Below are 25,025 nucleotides of genomic sequence, written 5' to 3' on the forward strand. Positions count from 1 at the left end.
AAGACATTTAGCTGACAAGTGAACAAGCATGGACACATTTTTCGAATTTTTCATTAAAAAAACGATTAAAAAGAAATGTCAACGTTCAGACCAGGCTACTTTAGTTCAATCAATTAGTTTCGCACCAGTATGGTTATAATACAACTATCGCTACAGTACAAAGTAGGCTAGCTACAGTAGCCTACACATTCAATTTTCAAACCATTAGCTCTAACCTACTGTGAAGCTAGCTAAGAAACATAATAATTGAAAGCAGTTCTGCAAGAAGTGTCCAGTCTGCTGTGTTTATAATCACATAAGCAACACTTGGGTATTTTTAACCGACACTCTTATATACCAATGACCGACTGTGATTCACAGTGATGTATGTATCTCTCTCTCGCTCTCATAGCTTATGTCCATTTGGACTGCCAAAAGGCACCCCTGGATGCAGGCCAAGCCAGTCTGATGTGTCAATTTTAAAACACCTCTCGCTCATAGATGAAGCAATAGCAAATACCATAAACATTCCTTAAAAAAGGAAACGTCTGTTTGTTTCAACGGTTTGTTTATGCCTTGACTCTTTCCTCAATGACAATTATGCAACGGCCCCGCCCTCACTGTGGATTGAACGCGCCTGCTCAGTCCGTCCGCCCCTCGCTGCTTTCTCCTTCACTGTGCCCTATTGCGCGATACACAGCGTTCTGAAACTGTGCGCATCGTTCAACTACTACAAGGTAGGAGAAATGGACGTTTACATTTGCTAAGTTTCTAGACTGTTTATATATTTGATGGTGTTGTATTTGTGTCTTTGTGATTTTTTTTGAGTTATTGCGGGAGGGGAAACATGTAAAATCCGGGGGGGGGGGGGGGGGGGCGAGTCCGCAATGTTCCAGGGCTGCATTGGCTTTACAGGCCTGTCAAGCTAACTATTAATGTCTGCGCGAAATCATACGCTTCTAATTGTATTTTCCTATAATACAACTACTCGTATGCCATTAAGTAAACCACTGTCAGTTTAAAAGTGAATGCTATAGGGTAGGTCGAATGTTAAACGGATAAAAAAAGCCTTATGCATTGAGGAATGAACAATGGAGATCTGACCATCTGTCTATCCCAAAGGGCAATGTCGTGCTATAAATTATGTGGGTAGGTGTTTTAGCGAGTGTTGTTAGGGGATAAAAAATGGCCTAGCCTACTACTACAGTCTCCGTCCTGGGGACAATGACAAGCAGGTTCATCCTCTTCTGTGGGACAGCTCTTTGCGCACGCACACGGTGGTTCGCATGAAATGACCATGAATATTCCAGTTTTCAATTGCTAGTGCCGTCCCGTTATTGGCACTACTAAGACGTTCACTAACAGAGAGTACAGCGGAGTCCAGTGGATGGCGATTAAATGAAAGTGAAAATTGAACGACTAGTCTATCTGTGCAAAAGTCATAAAATGTAACCTATAGTAGGCTACCGAACGTTAGGCCTGCCTTCTCCTAAGAAGTAATGGTATCTGTCGCTATCCAAAGTCCTGAAAGCATAATCTCAAAAAACCCACGTCGATAAAGACCCTGAACCAACCGCTGTCTCCATGTTTTAGCGCCAACAGCTGCAGAATTACAGATAGGGGATTTTTACCTAGGATCTAACCCAAGTTTCAAGGTCAACTTTCTTGTTTATTTGTCATTTGTAACAAGTAGACTACAAGCACAGGAACAGTCCTTCTTGGTCCGTTTACTTATTCCATAGTGGTCGAACCTAAATTATATATGGTTCTAGTAGCCTAGGCCTACTATGTGAGCTATTATTATCGCACAAAAAATAAGTGAAATAATACTCTAAAGCTTTTATCAAAATAGTAGTCCATGTAATTCAACCTTATATTATTGTACAGTGCAGTGACTTGTATTGAACCACCCATGGTAGATGATTTAGACAATGGGTTTACCAGTGATATTGAAATATCTCTAAAACTGTTCTCTTGGATGACATGAGGGTCTGGTAGCATTATTATAAGTACTATAGGAAAGTAGACCTCAAAGGAAAACAGGTTCTGGTCTGGTCTGGTGTGGCCAATAGGAATGTCATGTTGAGTAGGTCATGATACCTGAACACATATCACCCAGGCCTGTGGGTCACATCCAGGCTATAAATTCAGTAGGTGTAACATGACTGCTGTCGTCCTTATCTCACACACACACATTCCTCATCCTACATGTCAAACATGGGGTTGCCAGTGGGGCACTAAGCTTGGCAAGCTGGTGAAGATATAACCTAGAGACGGGTGACTGTAGGATATAGAATCTGGTCAGTGTAGTAGGATATGGAGTGTAGGATATAGAGTCTGGTGAGTGTAGGATATAGAGTCTGGTGAGTGTAAGATATAGAGTCTGGTGAATGTAGTAGGATATAGAGTGTAGGATATAGAGTCTGGTGAGTGTAGGATATAGAGTCTGTTGAGTGTACGATATAGATTCTGGTGAATGTAGTAGGATATAGAGTGTAGGATATAGAGTCTGGTGAGTGTAGGATATAGAGTCTGGTGAGTGTAGTAGGATATAGAGTGTAGGATATAGAGTCTGGTGAGTGTAGTAGGATATAGAGTGTAGGATATAGATGTGTGGTGAGTGTAGTAGGATATAGAGTGTAGGATATAGAGTGTGGTGAGTGTAGTAGGATATAGTGGTGAAATAATTTATAAAGAGACAGGATGACACTGTGACAAAGCAGTTCACCAGACCTAGGCTGAATACCTGCGGGTATTGGTGGTGTCGTTTTGAACGCTTTTGCACATTTTGTCTCTTTTATTTTTCTTTGCTCGGACGATCCTTGTGGTTGTCTTGTGGTTTGGAAGCTCAGCAGGGCCGCCATATTGCTGTTAATGTCACCAGGTGTTTTCCGGTCTTGTGGCCTGGTGATTCATGGTGTCATTCTGACCCCCAGGAGCTCAGGGAACATGTAGAGTGTGTGTGAGGGAGAGAGAGAGAGAGAGAGAGGTGTGGTTTGTGTGATAGTGGGAGGGTGGGTGTTTAGGGAGCGGAGGTCAGAGTTATAGGAAAGGTGCTGATTGGTTGAAAGGGCAAAGCGACCATTTCGAAAACCGCACGGTCACATGAGTGCCAGTGTCGGGTTCACCCCGGCTGAATATAGAACAGGGGTTAGGGGTGCTGAGGAAGAGAGGGGAGCGAGGGATTGGGGGAGAGGGGGAATGAAGGGGGCAACAAGGGACAAGGTAAGGAGGGAGGGAGGCGAGAAAGGGAAAAGTGTGTGTGTGTGCTTGTAGGGGTTGGTTAACTGAGAGACAGGCTGGCAATCAAGCTAGGTCAGCAGGCTTCCCCTAGTATCAGCCTCTCAGAAACACACTGAAGCTGCAGGAAGACATGAGAGAAAGCCGGTGTGTGTGTATATGTGTGGTGTTTGTGTGTGTGAGTGTGTGGTTTATAGCCCAGTAGTCTCTGCAGCCCCACACACGTGTGGCCTATAGATCACGCGTCGCCAAACCCCTCCCTCTGTCAGTGCCGGTTCAGTTCAGAGGTGCAGAACACAAACCGCATGGCCCGTGACTGCATTAGCAGCCCTTCTCATTCCTTACATCACGGTATCTCTTTAACATCATTACGGGGCCTGTGTTTGTGACGCAAGATGAGGACAGAGTGAGTCTGGGCTAGATTCACAGCTGTTGACCCACTGATGTCAATTACAGAGGTTCGTTTGCGCTGTATCTGGGTGTCGTTTGTACATGAGCCAAGCTGACCCCTTTTCCTCGACCGGTTCTGAGAGGAAGCCAGCGATTATGACCTAATAAAGAGGTGCTGGTGACACACAAAGGTCTCCCGTTGTTTGTGAAAACAGTACGAGAATGCATGCCAACGATGTGCTTTCCTTCCTTGCAACGTTCCCCTCCGTCCCAAGAGTCATGTCAGAGACAGCAGAGGAGCAGGTAGCGGCAGTGGTGAGCGTGGTGAGCGTGGCGCTGGCGGAGGAGGTGACATTAGAGGTCAAGCAGGCAGAGAGCAAAGGCAGCTGTGGGGCCTGTGAGCAGCACACACCCAAGGGACCTGGTGAGTGGCGGCGGGGGAGAGCGAGAGGTGGTGGGTTGGGGAGGGGAGGGGAGAGAGAGAGAGGACGGGGGGAATGTCTTGTCATCAGGGTCCCTAGACTATGGTCCCTATGTTGAGCTTTGATCTAACAGCTCTAGATAACGTCTTCTCCAACCCCCCTCCTCCTATACCTCCTATCTCCTCTCCTATATCCTTCACAGTCTTTTTCTTGTTACGGGTGTGGTTAGTGAAAGCTTTGAGGTTGAACTTTACTTCCGACCGACTGAGGTGGTGAAGGAGAGGAGACAAGGAGACCAATGAAGGTGACTTGACAGAAGAGTTGAGATGAAGCCCCCTGCAGAAGGACACGCCCCACTATGGCAATGTCACCTTGATACACAGAACATGCACTCACACACACACACACACGGGCCCCTGATGACGAGTAGCCTTGTGCATAGTGCGGTGAACTGTGTGGTGGTGAAAACTGCTGAGTGGCCAAATGTGGCCAGTCTTACTCAATATTCTGTGGTGTGGACTCGTATCAGGGTGGTTAGTTCTGCAACCATGCAGGACCCCTCCACCGCATACTAACACATGCTAACACTGCAGGCTGCATGTGTCAAGCAGATGACAAACTTAACACTTACCTGCTAAATAACTAACTAACCCACCGCCCAGTCAATCAGCTGACAAGCCTTCTCAGCAGAGAATAACGCTGCATCTGTGAACAGATTTAGGTGGACATGTATGTAAGTAAGTATTCATTTAGCAGAGGCTTTCATCCAAATTGACATTGCTCTTGATGTGCACTCAAATGCTCTACCACTGAGCTATACCCATCCATCCGCATCAATGCCAAGCATACCTAGGTTAGGCTTCTTGGGGATATGCCCTTGTTACACCTTATTACACAACCCTGATTATAATACCCAACCAAGGAGGACAAGTCAGGGCATCTCTCTTTCTCAGGTTACCTGCGTACTAAGTCACCACAAGCCTTTCGATTTAAGTGGTTCTATAAAGAGGTTCTGTTAAGCGGTTCTAATGAAGCGCTTCTATGAAGAGAGTCAAACAATGGTATGCTTTGGCAGAAGGTTAGCCATTATCCATGCAATGTACCGGGCACATCTAATCCTAATCTAACCCCACTAGCATTGGCTAGCAGGTTGCCTGTCGAGGCTATGAGGGCCAAAATCGTTGCGGTATTTAGTGAATACAGAACATCAGCCTTTCCTCTTTATAGAAAGGCAATCCCATTGGAGATTACAATGCTAGCTGCTGGCTAAATGCTAAATGACTAAATGTGCTGGCTAGGGGAATACTGCCAGAGAATCAGTGGGGTTAACGTGATTGGCTGAGATGTGGGGGTGGTAGAGGTAGTGTATCACAGGTCCAGGCCTAGCCTAGCCTATAGCACCTACATGAGGCACTGTAGTCTATACTACAGTCTGCATGCACCCAGACACCATATAATAAAATAATGAAGTCTATCCCAGCCTAGTTTAGTCTAGCAACCAGACCTAGCCTAGCATAGATCCTTAGTCTATTTTGCAGGACCTGATTGATCCACTTTTCAGGAGGCTATACTATATCCATACTTCATAGTATGGTAGTATGCTAGTATGGGTATTGGGATGCACCGCTACTGTAGCCTACCCTAGCCTTGAATAGCTTCTATAAGAACAGGCCAGCTGACCATCAGTGCTTTCTTTACCAGCCGCAGGAAGGTGCTTGAAGTAAACAGCAGGTTGGCCAGTACATGTTAATCAGTTGATGCTATGCTACTGTAGTTAGTAAACACTATGCTAGTTAGCACATGTTGTGCCACTGTGCTAGTGTTTCCCTTCTAGAGAACCATGCTGAAGCATAGCTAGGTGCTTTGTGGACTTTTGTTTTTGTAGAGTAGCAACCTGTGTGTGTACTCATAGACTCATGCTGTGTGTAGATATTGCTGTTTACAGTGCAGTGTGTGTGTGTGTGTTAGCCTCTGTGACCCTGCTGTACTGTATGTTTGTGCATATGTGTGTGTGTTGAAGTGTAAGTCATCAACCTTTTACCTTTGTTTCTCCACAGTCAAAATGGCCGTCCCCCCCTCATACGCTGACCTGGGCAAATCTGCCAAAGACCTCTTCAGCAAGGGTTATGGTGAGTCACACATGCACACACACAGTCCCCTGCATCTCCTTATCTGGGGTCATTAAGAAGTGAGAGCACAGGACTCAGATGGTGACCTCCTGACCCCTGACCTCTGGAGCGCAGTCCCAAGGGGTCACCGTAGTCAATAGTCAGAAAAGCCTTCTCCCTTTCTCTCCTCTTCCTCTGGGTTCTCCACCGAGCACTAACCTCCGACCCATACACACAGCTGAGGTCTGATGCTTCTTTCTTTCTCTTCCTCCCTCTCCCCTTTCTTATTGGTTGTCTGTCCTGTCTTCCCCGTCCCTTTCTTTTCTAGGCTTCGGTGTCATCAAGCTGGACCTCAAGACCAAGGCCCAGAGCGGAGTTGTGAGTTTCCTTATTATCCCTTTTGTCTTTGTGTGTCTCTCTCTCTCTCTCTCTCTCTCTCTCTCTCTCTCTCTCTCTCTCTCTCTCTCTCTCTCTTCCTCTTACACCCCCACCCTCTCTCTCTCTCTCTCTCTCTCTCTCTCTCTCTCTCTCTCTCTCTCTGTCTCTCTCCATTGTTTCTCACTAGTTGAAACAAATCTACTGTTTATTTCTCACTGTGTGTGTGTGTGTGTCTAGGTTTGTAAGCCATGTGTCTAGACCCCATGCCCCAGGGCTGTACAGTGTTGTCCAAATGGCTGACTCACAGTCTGGCTCTATGTGTGTGTGTGTGTCTGTGTGTGTATCAGAGTGTCTGTGTGTCTGTCATTGTGTGTGTGTGTGAGGGACCGTGTCAACAGGGCACATCCATGCCTCTGACCAGTGGCCTGCAGAGTTCCCACAAGCTGTTTAGATCTAGACTTTAACTAGATAATACTTTAATAACATGAACATACCAATGATTCACTTCTGACTGGATCATATATCACACCACAGCATGTATCAGATCAACGTTGACACACGAATGATCCTTCTTTTCAGATGTGTGTGTGAGAGGGAGCAATTCTTATCTAACTGCCTCTCTTTCTCTCCTGTCTTTTTCTGCTTCCTCTGTGGACTTCATTGTCAGATGGTAAGAGAGTTGATGTGTGTGTGTGTGTTGCAGGATAAGCTGTCCTGTGTGTGTGTGAGAGCTCTTCTCCCCAGTTTTCAACTTTTCAGCCACGTCCCAGCTGTTAGACTACATCCCTCTTCTCCTAAAGCCATAATGTCATTACCTCCCCTCCACTCTCACCTCTCCATAACCCCTGTCACACTCTGGTGACACCTCTGTCTTTTAACACGCGTCGGCGTCCTCGTCACCTGTCGATGTCCTGGGTTTGACGTCTCCTGCAGTGCTTTCTCGACAGTACGTCTGGCAATCCTCATTAACATCCTTTCCCTCCCTCCCTCCCTCTCCACATCCCCTCCCTCCCTCTCCACATCCCATCCCTCCCTCCCTACCTCCCCCCCTCTCCACATCCCCTCCCTCCCTCCCTCCCTCCCTACCTACCTACCTACCTACCTCCCTCCCTCCCTCCCTCCCTCCCTCCCTCCCTCCCTCCCTCCCTCTCCACATCCCCTCCCTCCCTCCTCCTCTCCCTCTTTCAGGAGTTTGCCACCTCTGGCACCAGCAACACTGACACAGGGAAGGCCGGAGGCCACCTGGAGACCAAGTACAAGGTCAGCGATCTGGGCCTGAGCTTCAACCAGAAGTGGAACACAGACAACACCCTGACCACCGAGATCACTGTGGAAGACCAGGTGAGCACCCCCCAGAGCACCCAACCCTTCTGGAAACCAAGATGGCCGCCTGCCTGGTATAGGAGTGAATAGAAAGTCAATTATTTATCTGCCACCCACCGTCACCGCTTACACTCACTCACTCTCTTTCTCCTTCCCTCTCTCTCTGTCTCTCCAGCTGGCCAAAGGTTTGAAGGTGGCCCTGGACACATCCTTCGTGCCCAACACTGGGTGAGCTGTCTCTCTGACTACATCCTGTGTACAGCAGGCCCAGAACAGACGGCATTAGCGAGACATCGACTGACAGACAAGCAGACACACACCCAGATAGGCTGCTTAGTGTGTTTGCGGAGCTCGTGTCGAAGGACGGACCCTCACAGCCAAACATTCGTTCTTTCCTCCCCTCCCTCCCTCCATCTTTCCATCCCTCCGTCCCCCCTTCGCAGGAAGAAGAGTGCCAAGCTGAAGACCGCCTACAAGCGAGACTTCATCAACATGGGCTGCGATCTGGATTTCGACATGGCGGGCCCCACCGTCCACGCCGCCGCTGTGCTCGGCTACGAGGGCTGGCTGGCCGGCTACCAGATGGCCTTCGACACCGCCAAGTCCAAACTGGCCAAGAACAACTTCGCTCTGGGTTACAAGGCCGGAGACTTCCAGCTCCACACCAACGTGTGAGTGGACTCACGACGTCAGGTCGCTTTCGCACGAAACATCTGAACATTTAGCGAAACGAGCAAGGACTCGATGTATCCGTGGGTGATGGGTGTAGCTACATTTACATTACATTTACATTTAGTCATTTAGCAGACGCTCTTATCCAGAGCGACTTACAGTAAGTACAGGGACATTCCCCCAGAGGCAAGTAGGGTGAAGTGCCTTGCCCAAGGACACAACGTCATTTTGCACGGCCGGGAATCAACCCAGCAACCTTCAGATTACTAGCCCGATTCCCTAACTGCTCAGCCACCTGACTCCGCTCAGTAGCTCAGTGGTTAAAACGTTTGACTGCAGATTAAGATCAAGAGATTGAGGGTTCAATTCGCCCCTAATTTAGATGAAATTGTCTGCTGAATAAGTACCATTATTATTACATGTAGTCATCGGCATGGACGACACCACAGACGATCTTTATTCCTGAAAAGAGGATGTCGGAAGTAACGTCCTTACCGCCGTCTTGACACTTGGGCTCGACCGCTGGGCAGTGGGGTGACTGTGGAGTCCAGGCCTCTCACCCCCCCGGGCTCTGCGTCTCTGTGTTTCAGTAACGACGGAACCGAGTTTGGCGGCTCCATCTACCAGAAGGTGAACGAGCAGCTGGAGACGGGGGTGAACCTGGCCTGGACGGCGGGCAGCAACAACACCAGCTTCGGCATCGCGGCCAAGTACCAGCTGGACAAGGACGCTTCGCTGTCTGTGAGTCTGAGCAGAGACAGGGGGGGGGGACCCGTGCAGGATAGAGATACCCCCCTTCCTCTCTCTTTGTCAGTATCTCAAGAGACACCAGCTTCTTTGTGTCTTTCTCTGTGTCTTTCTCTGTGTGTGTGTCTCTCTCTCTCTCTGTCTGTCTCTCTCTCTCTCTCTCTCTCTATGTCTCTTTATCTGGCTATATCTCCTTCCCGCCCTCTCTCCAGTCCCTTTAGCAGTTAAAGTCCACTCTTGGTTGGCTGTTTCATCTGCCGTCACATGGCATGACTGCTCATCTCTCTTTGTCTCCCTCTTCAGGCCAAAGTGAACAACGCCAGCCTGATTGGAGTTGGATACACACAGAGCCTGCGGCCAGGTAACTGACAGGGCCACACCTACCTGCAACACACCAGCATACAAACGTACCACACCTGTCAACCTGCAAACATAACACACCTACCCACCTACAAATATACCAACATAATACACCTACAATCTATTGTCTCTTTTTCCCTCCTCTCTCTATCTCTCTCTCTCTCTCTCTCGCTTTCCTGTCTCTTTCTCTCCCTCCTCCCTCTTCCTGGGTCTCCGTAGGAGTGAAGCTCACCCTCTCAGCTCTGATCGACGGGAAGAACTTCAACGCCGGCGGACACAAGGTGGGCATGGGCTTCGAGCTGGAGGCATAAGGACGAAGGCACAAGGAGGAGGATGAGGAGGAGGAAGAGAAGAAAGATTAGAGCCTGGTTCCGACAAAACCTCAAAGTCCCCTTGTCACACCTTGTCACATGTCCCCTCTGTGCGCACAGAAACACGTTCACCACCCCGTTTTTTGGCCTTAACCCCCCTCACCCCCCCCCCCCCCCCCCCGGCACCCTCCACGTCACCAACCTGCAGTACTGTAATAAACAGACGGACTGTCAGCTATCCGAGTTGTTATTTTTTGTCTGGGTTCCATATGATGTACGGCAAGATCTCTGTGCTCTCTCCGTAGCAATGCCCCTTTGTAAACAAACAATCAAGCGCATTAAGAAACAAAACGTACCTCGACAACGAGGCAGAGCGAAACCTGCAGGGCTCCTCACCTCAGACGGAGAACCGATTTCCCCCGATTTGGACGTTACCTGGCAACCCCTCCTCGAGTGGCTCCGCCCACCGTCTGCGCTCTCTTGGGAGTGAACGAGAGAGTGTCTCGGAATTCCAATTCAGGAAGGGTCGCCAGGCAACACCAGGTTGGGAGTAGGGCGCGAGGTGAGACGGAGCCAGGTGTCGTGACAACAACTTGGTCCATGGTTCAAATACGTGTTGTGGGAGAAAGGCTGAAGCACTCTTCTCTTCAGAACAGTAATGTTGTCAAACGTCGTAGAAATATGTTCTCCAGAAGAGGAGTTCCGGACTACGTACAGAGAGGGTATTTATTATCTGTTTAACTGATTTTAGTAAACTGCAATATGAGTGGATGGCAAATCCAGAGTGCTTAGTAGTAACTCATCGATTGGTTGAAATTTGTGACCCTCAAACATCTCCATCGTGAGTCGGTTTCCATGGTTATGCATTGTGGGAGGGGCTTGTAGCAGTTGATTGTTCCTCTGTTTCATCTTATCTATCCAGTCGATCGTTTTCGTTTCATTTCGTGTCTGTGCTGTGCTTGAAATTAGGAAGGTTACGGATAGTTTAAACCTCAAACTGACTTTTAAGGAATTCATGGAATAAAGAATGTGAAACGGTTTTGTGTATGCATGTTCTTTTTTACTCAGTTTGAACACAAAGTTTCCAATTTCAAACTGACAGGGATCATTTTTTCTCAACACCAATACATCAGTTAGTAAAATTGTATTCATAATAAAAGACATTTTGGTAAAAAAAAAACTAAGATTCTCAGGGCTGTAAGAAAATTATACTGTCTTGCCGGTCCACACACTATGCACACACACAATACTAAAACAATAACTGTTATTTACAACATTTTCTCCTGGAAAAACCAAGGCACTTGTCAAAATGTCATGTCAAAATGTTTCCAGAAACGTTGAAACAGACGGAGAAAGAATGAAATGAACTCTTAAATGTTTTTTCACGCTACGATGTGTCCCAAAAGTTAGAACATGCAGCCATCCACAATCCTGATGATGCTCGTCCTGACCACTAGAGGGCAGGGTGGGTGCAGGTTTGAAGCACTGCGGGTGCAGGTGGTTTACAAAAACAGGAGCTGTGCGGGACTCTGGTAGACACGGCCTGGCAGACTGACACGGCAGTGGACTCAGGAAAGGTCGCTGGAGAGATCCTGCTCTCCACTCAGCCAGGACCAGTCTCTGAGCTTCTAGCGGAGAGAGAGGGAGAGACAGGAAGAGGGAGGGAGAGAGAGACAGGAAGAGAGAGCGGGAGAGAAAAAGAGGGAGAGAGGGTGGTTATATTTTTGTGATTTTGTGAGGCCCACGTCAGGTGTTAGGTCGCATGTATGTGTGTGTAGGTGTTAGGTTGTGTGTGTGTGTAGGTGTTAGGTTGTGTGTGTGTGTGTAGGTGTTATGTTGTGTGTGTGTGTAGGTGTTACGTTGTGTGTGTGTGTGTGTGTGTGTGTAGGTGTTACGTTGTGTGTGTGTAAGTGTTAGGTTGTGTGTGTGTGTAGGGGTTAGGTTGTGTGTGTGTGTTAGGTTGTGTGTGTGTGTACCTGCATGTCGTTCTCGGCCTCCTGAGTGGTCTCTCTGAGCAGACTCTGGAGTCTGCTCTCAAACGTCCTGCTCTCCTCCATCAGGGACTCGTCCCTGAAACATCGACGCGCGTCATCCACGCAGCTGCATCCACAACAGCTACGTCCATTCTCAACTCCACCTGTGTGTGTGTGTTTCTGTATGTGTGTACTCACAGCTGCTGTAGGCTGTGTCTGGGGCTCAGTAGAGGGGGGACTGAGGAGTGGTTGAGTGCCCCATCTGGACTGCCACTGACAGGGCTGCGCACCTTACTCTGCAGGACGGAGAGAAGGGTCCGGATTATATTAACATGCTCTTCCTCAGCCTGCGGATGTGTGTCTGTGTGTGTGTGCGCGCGAGCGTGTGTATGTGTCTGCGAGCATGCGTGCGTGTCTGTACGCGCGTGGGCATGTGTGCGCGTACGTATGTCCGTGGGTGTGTGTGTCTGTGCGTACGGACTGCTGTGTGTGCGTGTGTTCCAGCGTCCACTCACGCAGGCCACCTTGAGAAGGTTCCAGAGCTCCCTCTGCCGTTTCTCCTGCAGGTTCATGAGGACCTGCTCGCTCTCCACCATGCTCTGCACCACGCCCTCCACCCGGGGCAGCATCTCCATCGCGCGCTGCCGGCACATCACCGTCTTACTGCACACACACACACACACAGTTACATACACATGTCCATAGTTACACGCAGGCGCACACAGGGGTGCGCGTACACGCAGGGCACGCGGATACACACGCACACAGGGATGGACCCAGCTATTCAGAGGAGCGTGGAGTGTGGGCCGACCTCAGGTGTGTGTAGAAGTCTCGTAGCTTCTTCTCGTAGAACTGGACAGCCTGCACCACCAGGCGAACCACCTCCTGACTGTCCCCAGGGGCTCTCTGGTCTGGGGGACAGAGAGAGAAGAGAGAGAGAGAGAGATAGAGAAGTGGAGGGAGGTCGATCAAAGGAAAGATGGGGGGTAAAAAAATGACGGCCTCAGTACAATGGCACGGTCGATGGAAAGGGAAACGTTTTTTTTAAGGAGGAGGTGAAGTCTGACCTTTGGGCTTCTCTCTCAGCTTACGAACCAGCTCCATCGCTTTCCCTTCACTGAGAGAGAGACAGAGAGAGAGAGAGAGAGAGAGAGAGAGAGAGAGAGAGAGAGAGAGAGAGAGAGAGAGAGAGAGAGAGAGAGAGAGAGAGAGAGAGAGAGAGAGAGAGAGAGAGAGAGAGAGAGAAGGCAAAAGAGAAGGCAGTTATGATAGTCTGTGGTGTGTCTGTGGTGGTGGTCCTCATCACAGGTGTCCCTGCGTAGCTCATTACATCACTTCCTGCCTCTCCAGGGTTCAACCCCAAGTCACGTGACCCACACACGAGACCGACAACCTCTCACAACCACCGCTTTCACCACCTACAGCTGTGCGCCACTGGCGATTGGATGGCGGGCAGGAAGTGTTTGCTCTGAGGAGTGGGTTCAGCCAATAGGAGTGGGTTTCACTCACAGTGTGTCCAGAGCCTCTCCACTCCTCCAGGGCTGTCTCTGGAGGTCCACGATGTCGGTCTGCAGCATCATCATCTCCTCCTCCAGCTTGCTCACACTCTCCGCCTGACACACACACAGATGCATACACACGCACACACATAGACACACACATTTAAAAACCGATCAAGAACATTTAGAATGAAGTGTGTAAGCACACACACACGTGAGCAGAGAGAGAGGGATGTGTCCAGTCCTACCTGGCCACAGCTGACTGCTGTCTGCTCCATGTCTCTCCACACAGCAAGCAGCTTCTCTGAGGCTGAGGACAGCAGCATCATCATCATCATTATCATCGTCCTCAACACCCCCAGCCTCCACCTACATCAGTATCTATGCCTGGGATCCAGTATCTATGCCTAGGATCCAGTATCTATGCCTGGGATCCAGTACCTATGCCTGGGATCCAGTATCTATGCCTAGGATCCAGTATCTATGCCTGGGATCCAGTACATATGCCTGGGATCCAGTATCTATGCCTAGGATCCAGTATCTATGCCTGGGATCCAGTACCTATGCCTGGGATCCAGTATCTATGCCTAGGATCCAGTATCTATGCCTGGGATCCAGTACATATGCCTGGGATCCAGTATCTATGCCTAGGATCCAGAATCTATGCCTGGGATCCAGTACCTATGCCTGGGATCCAGTACATATACCTGGGATCCAGTACATATGCCTGTGATCCAGTATCTATGCCTGGGATCCAGTATCTATGCCTGGGATCCAGTACCTATGCCTGGGATCCAGTACCTATGCCTGTGGTCCTCTGTTCCTGGTACTTGTCCATGTCGATGAGCAGGCTGGTGGTGAAGAAGTCCAGCTTGGCGGTCAGTCTCTGGTGCATGGACACCATCTCTATCTTCTGCTTGGACAGAGAGGAGTTGTGCCTCAGCAAACTCATGCTGCAACAGAGAGACACACCCCGCACGGCCGTCTGTGAAAAGAGTGTGTGTGTGACAGGGAGACGGTGTGTGGGAAAGAGAGAGCGAGCGCATGTGTGTGTGTGATGGCGAGCGTATGTGTGTGTGTGTGAGTCTTACATGGCCACCTTCTGGCCCTGCTGCAGCCGCTGCCAGTCCTCCTTCAGGGAGCGGATGGAATGCCAGGCCTGCCCTGACGTCCTCCTCTGAGGGCTGTAGGACAGCACCTGCTTAGGGTCCCTCTCTACCGGGGCACCACCACAGAGGAACGGAGAGAGAGAGAGGGAGAGAGAGAAAGAGAGAGATGAAAAATGGAGAATGGGAGAATGAGAGAGAGAGAGAGAGAGGTAGAGAGCGAGAGAGAGAGAGAGAGAGAGAGAGAGAGAGAGAGAGAGAGAGAGAGAGAGAGAGAGAGAGAGAGAGAGAGAGAGAGAGAGAGAGAGAGAGAGAGAGAGAGAGAGAAAGAGAGAGAGAGAGGGAGAGAGAGGGAGAGAGGGTTGAAAGTCCGACAAACGGATAATGGGAGAGGGAGGCTGAAAGAGTGAGTGTGTGAGAGTGTGTGGGAACTCACGGACAAAGCGTATGTTCTCGGGGAGGGTGCGTGGGTTGAATGGAGGCTCGTAGCTGCATGAGGAACGATCAAACAGGAAGACCAGGGGCAGGTCGGCACGACGGCCGTCTACTTCCTGATACACGCACACACGTCAAAAATGAACACTAGTCGGGGCCCCACTAGCATTAAAAAACAGACCTTGTGTGTGTGTGAGAGTGTCGATGGTATATTACAGTATAGTCCACGGCACACTGCACGGCCTTCCCGCTAGGCTCCAGGGCTAGTCCCGCCTCCAGCAGGAGCTCCTGGTTGTCTGGAGGGATGTTGGTGTCACTCGCGATTCGCTGCTGTAGGTCTGCGACGCTCTCATTGGCTGAGACTGAGTAGACGAGCATCTTAGCAGAGACCATGTTCAACACATGAACTAGCTGGAGAGAGACAGAGAGGGAGAGAGAGTGAGAAGGGAGAGAAAGAGAGAGAGGCAGGGGGAGAGTGTAGGGGAGAGTGTGTTTATATGTGTGAGTGTAGACGTATGGTGTGTGTATAGACGTGTGTATGTGTACACGTGTGGTGTGTGTGTGTGTGTACCTTCAGCTCCAGTATGGCCTCCAGCTGAGAGAAGCAGTTGCTGGGCGTGGCTTGGGGGTCCTTACCCCTCTCCTGGGGGGACCACCTCAACATGAGCTGCAGCCACTTCTCCAGACGCTCCAGCAGCAGGCTGGAACACACACACACACACCTGTTATCGGGCTGGGGCAGCGGTGTGTGTGTGTGTGTACCTGTTAAGGTTGTTGGGCTGGGGCAGGTGTGTGTGTGTACCTGTTAAGGTTGTTGGGCTGGGGCAGGTGTGTGTGTGTACCTGTTAAGGTTGTTGGGCTGGGGCAGGTGTGTGTGTGTGTACCTGTTGAGGTTGTTGGGCTGGGGCAGGTGTGTGTGTGTGTGCCTGTTGAGGTTGTTGGGCTGGGGCAGGTGTGTGTGTGTTCTGCCTGTTGAGGTTGTTGGGCTGGGGCAGGTGTGTGTGTGTGTACCTAATGAGGTTGTTGGGCTGGGGCAGGTGTGTGTGTACCTGTTGAGGTTGTTGGGCTGGGGCAGGTCAATGATCATAAACATTTAAATTTAGCAGACGCTCTTATCCAGAGCGACTTACAGTAAGTACAGGGACATTCCCCCGAGGCAAGTAGGGTGAAGTGCCTTGCTCAAGGACACAACGTCAGTTGGCATGACCGGGAATCGAACTGGCGACCTTCGGATTACTAGCCCGACTCTAGCAGGTGTGTGTGTGTGTACCTGTTGACGTTGTTGGGCTGGGGCAGGTGTGTGTGTGTGTACCTAATGAGGTTGTTGGGCTGGGGCAGGTGTGTGTGTACCTGTTGAGGTTGTTGGGCTGGGGCAGGTGTGTGTGTGTGTACCTGTTGAGGTTGTTGGGCTGGGGCAGGTGTGTGTGTGTGTACCTGTTGAGGTTGTTGGGCTGGGGTAGGTGCGAAGAGAAGCGAACTTCTCCTGCTAGATCTTCATAGATGTGGATGTCATCATCATGCTTCTGCTTCAGCTTGTTATAGCTGGGGGGGGGGGGGGGAGGAGGGGGGGAGGGAGGGGCAGGGGGGGCAGGTGAAGAAAATGGAGAGGATGTCAGTGTGGAAACTGTCAGACACACATACACACACACACAAGCACACACATGCACACTCGCGCACAGGCACACGCATACACACGCACACACACCGCGAGCGAGGTGTTGACGGCTCCCACCAAAGGTCCAGCTTGGCAGAGAGAGCCCAGGTTTCCAGGCATTCTTCATTATTCTCACAAAATGTTATAGTTTCATAGTGTGCTGAAATACAATGTTGTAATAATAATAATAAGGATGTGGAGAGCGGCCTATCTATCACAGCATCGCCGCACCCCCACTCAGCAGGGTTAGCAAAGCAGCTCCGAGTTCAACAGAGGACGTCACTGACTTATGATTGGATTTCATCAGAATGCGTGCGTGGGTTACGGTTAGGGTTAGGTGTGAGTGTGTTTCTCTGTATGTGTGAGTGTGTGTGAGTGTTTCTGTATGAGAGGCCGTATAGGCCTTAATTCATACTTGATCTCACATACACGCCATGACCTCACATATATACCATTATACTCTCACATATATACCATTATACTCTCACGTATATACCATTATACTCTCACATATATACCATTATACTCTTGCATATACACCATTATACTCTCACATACACGCCATGACCTCACATATATACCATTATACTCTCACATATACACCATTATACTCTCACATATATACCATTATACTCTCACATATATACCATTATACTCTCACATATACACCATTATACTCTCACATATACACTATTATACTCTCACATATACACCATTATACTCTCACATATACACCATTATACTCTCACATATACACTATTATACTCTCACATATACACCATTATACTCTTGCACATAAACTGGCATACTCTCTTACACACACAAAAATACCGTCTTATATGCACCATCATACTAAAGTATGACAATATATGTAAGAGACAAATAGTATGTGTGAAACAGAATGTTACCATATGTAAGAGAATAACAGGATGTGTAAGAGAGAATACTTATCTATGTGAGAGAGAATACTTGTCTATGTGAGAGAGAATACTTGTCTATGTGAGAGAGAATACTTGTCTATGTGAGGGAGAATACTTGTCTATGTGAGAGAGTATACTTGTCTGTGAGAGAGAATACTTGTCTATATGAGAGAGAATACTTGTCTATGTGAGAGAGTTTGATTGAAACGGAAGGCAGTTTGATTGAAAAGGAAGTAGTACTGAATTCTCAGTTCCTGATTGGCTTACACATGAAGAAGGATTTGGGGTAGATGTAGCTAACGCCCACCTTCCCTATCAAGACGAGACTGAGTGACATGACAATATGGATTCATTAATAACATTTTGCATACTCCAAATCCTGCGGCGTCATTGTCAGAAATGTTGTATCATTAGCTTACACATCCTGTTATTCTCGTACATATACTAACATTCTGTTTCACACATACTATTTGTCTCTTACATATATTGTCATACTTTAGTATGATGGTGCATATAAAAGGGTATTTGTGTGTGTGTAAGAGAGTATGCCAGTTTAAGTGCAAGAGTATAATGGTGTATATGTGAGAGTATAATGGTATATATGTGAGAGTATAATGGTGTATATGTGAGACCAAGTAGTTTATGTGCAAGAGTATAATGGTATATATGTGAGAGTATAATGGTATATATGTGAGAGTATAATGGTGCATATGTGAGAGTATAATGGTATATATGTGAGAGTATAATGGTATATATGTGAGGTTATGGTGTTGTATGTGAGACCAATTAGTTTATGTGCAAGAGTATAATGGTATATATGTGAGAGTATAATGGTATATATGTGAGAGTATAATGGTACATATGTGAGAGTATAATGGTATATATGTGAGAGTATAATGGTATATATGTGAAGTTATGGTGTTGTATGTGAGACCAATTAGTTTATGTGCAAGAGTATAATGGTATATATGTGAGAGTATAATGGTACATATGTGAGAGTATAATGGTATATATGTGAGAGTATAATGGTATATATGTGAGGTTATGGTGTTGTATGTGAGACCAATTAGTTTATGTGCAAGAGTATAATGGTATATATGTGAGAGTATAATGGTATATATGTGAGAGTATAATGGTATATATGTGAGAGTATGATGGTATATATGTGAGGTCATGGCGTGTATGTGAGACCAAGTATGAATTATGGCCTATACGGCCTCTCATATTTCTGCGTGTGAGTGTTTCTGCGTGTGAGTGTTTCTGTGTGTGTGCGTGAGAGTGTTTCTGTGTGTGTGTGTGTGTGTGAGTAATACCAGCGCACGGGGGTCCATGTTGGCAGGAAGGGGCGGAACCCTGTGATGCACTCGAACACCACGGTCCCAAAGCTCCAGTAATCCACCGTCACCGTGTACTTCTGCCTCTCTATGAGCTCTGGAGCCTGGGGGGAGGGGGTGGGGGTGAAGGAGGAGGAGGGGGGGGGGTTAAGCAAAAGAAACAGACCTGTTCTTATCAGTTTAAAACCCGGCACTAGAAGTCATCGGGGCACACCTACTATGACCTATGACTAATCACCAAACGAGGTTCGAAAACGGACCAGATACCACACAACACACACACACACCACAGACGGACACACACGTGTGCATGACGTACCAGGTACTGCAGTGTGCCCACAAAGGACATACATAGGCTGTTCTGATCCAGTTCCTTGGCATAGCCCAGGTCTATGATCTTATTAATCAACTGAATGAGGTAGAGGTAGATCAGAGAGAAAGGGGGAGAGAGAGAGAAAGAGGAGCTTTCATAATACATCTTTTATTACGGCGAATCTCCTTTTGATTAACACAATACAGGGTGTTCTGTATTGTGCACAATGTACACAATACAGAACACAAGAACAGGGTGTTCTGGTTTATTTAATATGTCTGGCCACCGTTATGTAACGACACGCTGCTGAGAGCTGAAGGAACGTGAGGTGAGACAGGCAGGAGATACTAGGTATGGTGAGGTGAGACAGGCAGGAGAGACTAGGTATAGTGATGTGAGACAGGCAGGAGAGACTAGGTATAGTGAGGTGAGACAGGCAGGAGAGACTAGGTATAGTGAGGTGAGACAGGCAGGAGAGACTAGGTATAGTGAGGTGAGACAGGCAGGAGAGACTAGGTATGGTGAGGTGAGACAGGCAGGAGAGACTAGGTATAGTGAGGTGAGACAGGCAGGAGAGACTAGGTATGGTGAGGTGAGACAGGCAGGAGAGACTAGGTATGGTGAGGTGAGACAGGCAGGAAGGAGGAGATACCCTCTTCTCTCCCTGCTGCAGGACGATGTTCTCAGGCTTCAGGTCTCGGTGAATGATCCTCCTCTTGTGAAGGTAGGTCAGAGCAGAGGCTGGAGAGAGAGACACAGAGAAAGAGAGAAAGAGAGAGAGAGAGAGACAGAGAGAGAGAGGTATAGGTAGTTAATATGCCATGTTCTGAGGTGGCTTTGAGAGCATCTCTCCATAGAGGGACCTCCAGTGAGATCAGGCGTGATCTCTGTGGCTGGATCATGCTTCCTACACTATGTGTGTGTGTCTGTGTATGTGTGACTAAGGGGCGATGGTTTAGGTCATGGATGATGTCACTAGAAAGTCACAGTGAGTGACCATCCAGGAAGTTGACCACACTGCCAGTGTAGCCGGTGTGAATCGGTGAAACTCACTCCTCAAGTATCTAAACAGGCCACCCGCGTCAATGAATAGCTAGCTTTTCTTTGGCGTAGCCGGTAGTGGTCGCGCTTGGGAAGTCAGAGGTGGCGTGTTCGATACTCGTGAAGGATAAACACGGTCCGGAAAACTCTGACAGAGCTTGCAAGACCACGTCTGTTGCATACACAGACACGACGCACGAGGAGTACTAACAACCGCTACACCAGCACACACACACAGACATAATACAAAATTAAATACTCACATATATCCTTAAGCAGGATCAGGACAGAACCCTCACGCATTCCACAGCAGTTCTCCAACAGGTTCAGGTACTGCAGGCGCACAGGCACACACTCAGCATTACACACACACACACACACACACACACACACACGCCCAGAACCCCACACACACTCACTCTGTCTCTCTCTCTCTCCTTCCCTCACACACACACACTCCCTCACTCTCTGTCTCACTCCTTCATATACACTCACTCTCACACACACACACACACACACACACACACACACACACACACACACACACACACACAGCAGTCCCGGCTACCTTGCGCAGGTCCCCTCCCTGGCAGAACTCCATGGACAGCAGGGGCAGGTCGTTGACCCCCAGCGCCCTCTGGAGACCCTCGGGAACCTCCCTGGCCGCTACCACGTTCACATGGTCCAGTCTGGGGGGGGGGGGGGGGAGAAGGATAGATATAGAGAAATGAGAGAGGAGATAAAAGAGAGAGGGGATGAGGGGGGGGAGAGGGGATGGAGAGAGAGTGGAGGGAGAAGTAAAGGCAGAGGTGGTTAATACACATGGCACGGTCAAACTATCATCGCGTGTGTACGGTTCTCTGTGGTTCTCTGATCTAACAGTTGCACGGTTTAATGATTAAATAATTACAGCCCAACAATTCAATATCAAACTGAAAGCTTTACAAGGGATCTTTCCTTATAAGAAACCATCTGTCATTCCTCTGTCAGTGTCACACTTCAGAAATACTTCATCAACAACATATTTATATAAGTCCTCGACAGACACCATAAAACGATCGTACATCTACCCACCCTTTATTCTGTTTTTCTGTTATTGACAAAACAATACTACCCCTCTCCATTTCTCTTCACTACTCCCTCCCTCTCTCTCTCTCTCTCTCTCTCTCTCTCTCTCTCGCTCTCTCTCTCTCTCTCTCTCTCCCTCCCTCTATCTCTCTCTCTCTATCTCTCCTGTCCGCTGTCCTGGCATAACAAGAGTAACAACCTGTTTTTCATGGTCACAGACAGTTCCAACACACTCCAATAAAAACCAGAGTGTCACTAAACACACAGAGACCAGATCTACCTAGTTATCCTTCATAGAACCAAGACAATAACACCAACACCTGCCTGAACCAGTCAGCATCAGTATGGAAGTGTGTGTCCGTGAGTGTGGCTGTGTGTGTGTGTGTGTGTGTGTATGTGTGTGGATATGTGAATGTGTTTTTGTGTGATTACACGCTGATTATAAACACCAGCATAGAGACAATACTGGAAACATAAGCCTGATTAAAAATCTTAAACCTATAATAATTAGATGAATGTTTGTGTTATTAGAATCAGCATGTGTGCGTGTGTACCTACATGTTCAATTGCAATACTAAGTTTGTCCTACTATGCAGAGCCGCGATACTAAGTGCTGTGTATTTCTGTACATGTGTGTGTGCGAGTGTGTGTGTGGCGTGTGTGTGTGTGTGTGTGTGGGGCGGGTGCGTGTGCACGTGTGTCCGACCCTGTGGCTTTTCCACTAGCGATGTGTGGGAGAAGGCCACGGTTGAGGTGGAGACCATGTCTGTCTGACAACAACACACTTGTTAAAACCGTGACCCGAAAGCAAGACACTCTCACACACACTCTCGCACACACAAATGCATATGGCACTTTGTGTGTGTGAGTGTCTTGACAAAGACATTAGCATGTCTTTGTCAAGCCGAGCGTCTCGACACCCAACCTCCTGAAACCACAACAACAACACTAGATGAAACCAAACCAGGGGCTCCGGAATGGAGCCGAGGCTCTGTACCCTTTACAGAACGACCCAACCCACACGCTGGAGAAACTCGAATGTCCTTTAAACGCGTTGTGGTCGGCTTTATGACAAGTGGGGTCTAAATTTGTGTCCTTTTGTATTCGGGGCTATTTCGAGAAACAGATTTTGGGGACAGGGCATTAGGATGTCTCTGGCTGTCATGGAATTTTCCACCCTGCTAGGAGGCGTCAGGACGTGTTGACGGGTCCAGAAATGGCAGACTCGGGCTCTCTGCCCGGCTAACCATGGCTGGGTAATGTATCTCCCAGCTCAGACGTTCGGGAGACCAGGGAGGCCCATGATGGACCAGAAAGAGACCAGAGAGAGACCAGGGACACACCAAAGAGAACACAGAGAGACCAGGGAAAGACCAGGGAGACCACCGAGAAACCAGACAGAAAACAGGGAGGACCAGAAAGACCAGGGAGAGACCAAAGAAAGACCAGAAAACATACCAGTCAGGACCGGGTAGGACAAGGGAGAGACCTGTCAGGCCCAGAGAGAGACCAGTGCCGGATCTGTCTGTTAGGGTGTGGACCAGACAGCAATCAGAGACAGGGGCTTTACCAGCTGTGTGACAGGAAGCTGTAGGTGGCACCGAGAAGGTGGCCGGGTCTGACAATCCCTCACAGACATTCTCATACTAATACATACAACACATACAGTACACACACACGCTGTCTCTCTCTCTCACACACACACTCACCTTTTCATGATCTGGATCTCCATACACCAGCGCTCTCTATTTCTCTCACTCAGCTCCTGACGACATTGCTTGATGGCAATCTGCTCCTCCGTGTCCTACACACACACACACACACACGTACACACACAAGCACAAACACAAAGGTTTAAGGTTAAGGTCTGAGTCACACCAATTGCCTCATTAATCTGTGACCTGTACACTTCTGAGAAACTATGTGCATGACCAACACTGCCACACCCCCCTCACCAATCCTTCAACCCAAAGGACGACTTTACCTTCTCAATTACACATGACATCATCAATAAACCAGGAAAACACAGCAACAGATGTCATCACCACTGATACTCAGAAAAGTGCCATTGAAACAGGATGTGAAATCATCACAATGGTGGGAGTGGCAGCAGCTCCACAATCCCATTTCACTTCCATCACTTCCCCCATCGCTTCCTCTTCCTCTGAATCCGCCTTCCTCTGAATCCGCCTGACCGGATGATGATGATGCCCGTGTGACATTTCCCGCCGAGAGAGCGAGCGAAGGAGAGACAAAGTGACAGAGAGAGAGAAGCGTGGGAGTGGGGCGTAAATATAAATACAAAATGGAGGGGAATAAAGAGAATAAGAGATGCAGAGAAGGAGGAAGGAAGCTCATGGAGTCTTCTTCCCCTACCCTGAGCTGTGACTCCCAGGGAGCACTGGGGTGAGGGTTCCCACCAAGCGGAACACAAGCCTGGGTCATCTCACACAACCTCGTAGTGGCACACAGGCGGTGCTTGTGTTACTTGGGTATCGTTTCGTTCAACTTCCCTAGCCCATTTGAACAGGCTAATGGAGAGGAGAGGCAGTAGAACATTCTATTCCTTTCAACCGCTCGGATGACATCACCTGAGGATGAAACAACCTCTTTGTGCCTCAGAAGAAAGAGTTATAATATACCTCATAGAGAGGGGGGGGGGGGGGGGAGATCGAGAAAGAGAGAGAAAAAGAGAGAAAGAAAGAAAGAAAGACTGAATAAAAGAGAATGAAAGAGAGAGAGAGGGAGAGACTGAAAAAGACTGATCGCTAGAGCGACCTGTGGAGGAGGAGGCCTGAAAGAGAAGAAAAGTAAAGACGCATTCTAGATTCATCTAAACTGTTTACCTTGTTCACCCATAACGTCACGTTTCCAAATCCTCCATTCCCCAGGCATTCCTTCAGCTCCCATGGACCGCAGGTCTGGATCTGCTGCACTCGGTTCATGGTTCTTTCACAGTCCAAAACCTTGTCCAAAACCTCTCCTGGTCCAAACCTTGATGGATCGTTCCCAGGTCTTACTGTCCACTGGTGCTGCTATCTTCCCCAGTCATTAGCGACTTAATAGCTTTTGGTATGTTAGCTTGTCACATACCAATCACATCAATACTCGAGCACAGGACCTGCACGTCAATACAAAACACCTTGTAAAAGGTATCCTTCACAGGTAAAAGCTGCAATATTTAGCATGTATGTTTTTTTTGTTTTTGTTTTTAAACAACCGTGTAATATGCTAGTAAGGAATGTGGGCTACATGATATGTGTGGGTATGTTTACGTTTGCGTGACCAGATACAAAATAGCTGACATTTTAGCACAACAAAATACACTGTGTTGTTTTCTACGCTGTCAGGCCTCAGTCGGACTAAACCAAGATATGCAAACTTTTAAGATCATTCGAAAACTATGAGGCTATATTAAGAAATAATAAAAACCGGCTCATGTTGTCTCTAATCGCTTTGGAATGTGACCTTAAATCCTCTGCCATAACACAACTGCCCGCTTACAACACACCTTTCGTACAGTGGGAAAGTCTTACCTTGGTACTTTGGCCGTCACAAGTTAACACAAACTTTTACTTTGTGAAGCCAGACTACTTAAACTCGTTTAAAAGGCAATTGATCGATGTCCATAAATACGACTTTCTTTGTTTCATTTTCGAGGACCATGTAGGCCTACTGTAACTGGCGAAAAAACACTTCCTGATTCTCATGTTTCCTCTGAACCTACAAGCAGTTCAGTCCATAAGCCATCA

The 25,025-nt window shown here is 48.3% G+C and overlaps 2 protein-coding genes across 5 annotated transcripts; one reads left to right on the plus strand and one right to left on the minus strand.

Moving 5' to 3' along the window:
- Positions 1-566: 566 nt before the first annotated feature.
- vdac3 (voltage-dependent anion channel 3) lies at positions 567-10,969 on the plus strand. Of its 2 annotated transcripts, XM_062451740.1 has the most exons (10): positions 567-716; positions 3,885-4,033; positions 6,089-6,160; positions 6,468-6,517; positions 7,706-7,858; positions 8,016-8,068; positions 8,284-8,511; positions 9,103-9,253; positions 9,563-9,620; positions 9,839-10,969. In XM_062451740.1, exons 2-10 carry the CDS (start codon positions 3,889-3,891, stop codon positions 9,928-9,930), a joined length of 1,002 nt encoding a protein of 333 aa, XP_062307724.1. In that variant the 5' UTR covers positions 567-716; positions 3,885-3,888; the 3' UTR covers positions 9,931-10,969. The 2 variants fall into 2 exon arrangements, with proteins under 2 accessions (XP_062307724.1, XP_062307725.1); XM_062451741.1 differs by lacking the exon at positions 3,885-4,033 and having other exon boundaries at positions 575-716.
- Positions 10,970-10,974: 5 nt separating this feature from the next.
- ikbkb (inhibitor of nuclear factor kappa B kinase subunit beta) lies at positions 10,975-25,025 on the minus strand. 3 transcript variants are annotated; one of them, XM_062451737.1, is made up of 22 exons: positions 24,810-25,025; positions 24,120-24,394; positions 22,983-23,077; positions 20,774-20,894; positions 20,469-20,538; positions 19,817-19,905; positions 19,171-19,260; positions 18,831-18,955; positions 16,378-16,485; positions 15,515-15,644; positions 15,160-15,354; positions 14,945-15,059; positions 14,494-14,617; positions 14,204-14,355; positions 13,651-13,712; positions 13,413-13,516; positions 12,971-13,020; positions 12,715-12,814; positions 12,428-12,566; positions 12,102-12,199; positions 11,907-12,000; positions 10,975-11,558 (listed from the first exon to the last, which is right to left on the minus strand). In XM_062451737.1, exons 2-22 carry the CDS (start codon positions 24,216-24,218, stop codon positions 11,499-11,501), a joined length of 2,220 nt encoding a protein of 739 aa, XP_062307721.1. In that variant the 5' UTR covers positions 24,219-24,394; positions 24,810-25,025; the 3' UTR covers positions 10,975-11,498. The 3 variants fall into 3 exon arrangements, with proteins under 3 accessions (XP_062307721.1, XP_062307720.1, XP_062307719.1); XM_062451736.1 differs by having other exon boundaries at positions 10,975-11,555; positions 12,419-12,566; positions 24,810-25,022; XM_062451735.1 differs by having other exon boundaries at positions 12,419-12,566; positions 24,810-25,022.

Source organism: Osmerus eperlanus, chromosome 25 (genome assembly GCF_963692335.1).
Source record: "Osmerus eperlanus chromosome 25, fOsmEpe2.1, whole genome shotgun sequence".
Taxonomy (NCBI): Eukaryota; Metazoa; Chordata; class Actinopteri; order Osmeriformes; family Osmeridae; genus Osmerus; species Osmerus eperlanus.

Coding starts and splice junctions, on each gene's coding strand:
- ikbkb (XM_062451735.1), bottom strand. CDS start 24,218: ATGAACCGAGTGCAGCAGATCCAGACCTGCGGTCCATGGGAGCTGAAG. Junction 23,078..24,119: donor TGACGTTATGGGTGAACAAG/GTAAACAGTTTA, acceptor GTGTGTGTGTAG/GACACGGAGGAGCAGATTGC. Junction 12,200..12,418: donor ACCTTCTCAAGGTGGCCTGC/GTGAGTGGACGC, acceptor TCCGTCCTGCAG/AGTAAGGTGCGCAGCCCTGT.
- vdac3 (XM_062451740.1), top strand. CDS start 3,889: ATGTCAGAGACAGCAGAGGAGCAGGTAGCGGCAGTGGTGAGCGTGGTG. Junction 8,069..8,283: donor TCCTTCGTGCCCAACACTGG/GTGAGCTGTCTC, acceptor CCCCCTTCGCAG/GAAGAAGAGTGCCAAGCTGA. Junction 8,512..9,102: donor TTCCAGCTCCACACCAACGT/GTGAGTGGACTC, acceptor TCTGTGTTTCAG/TAACGACGGAACCGAGTTTG.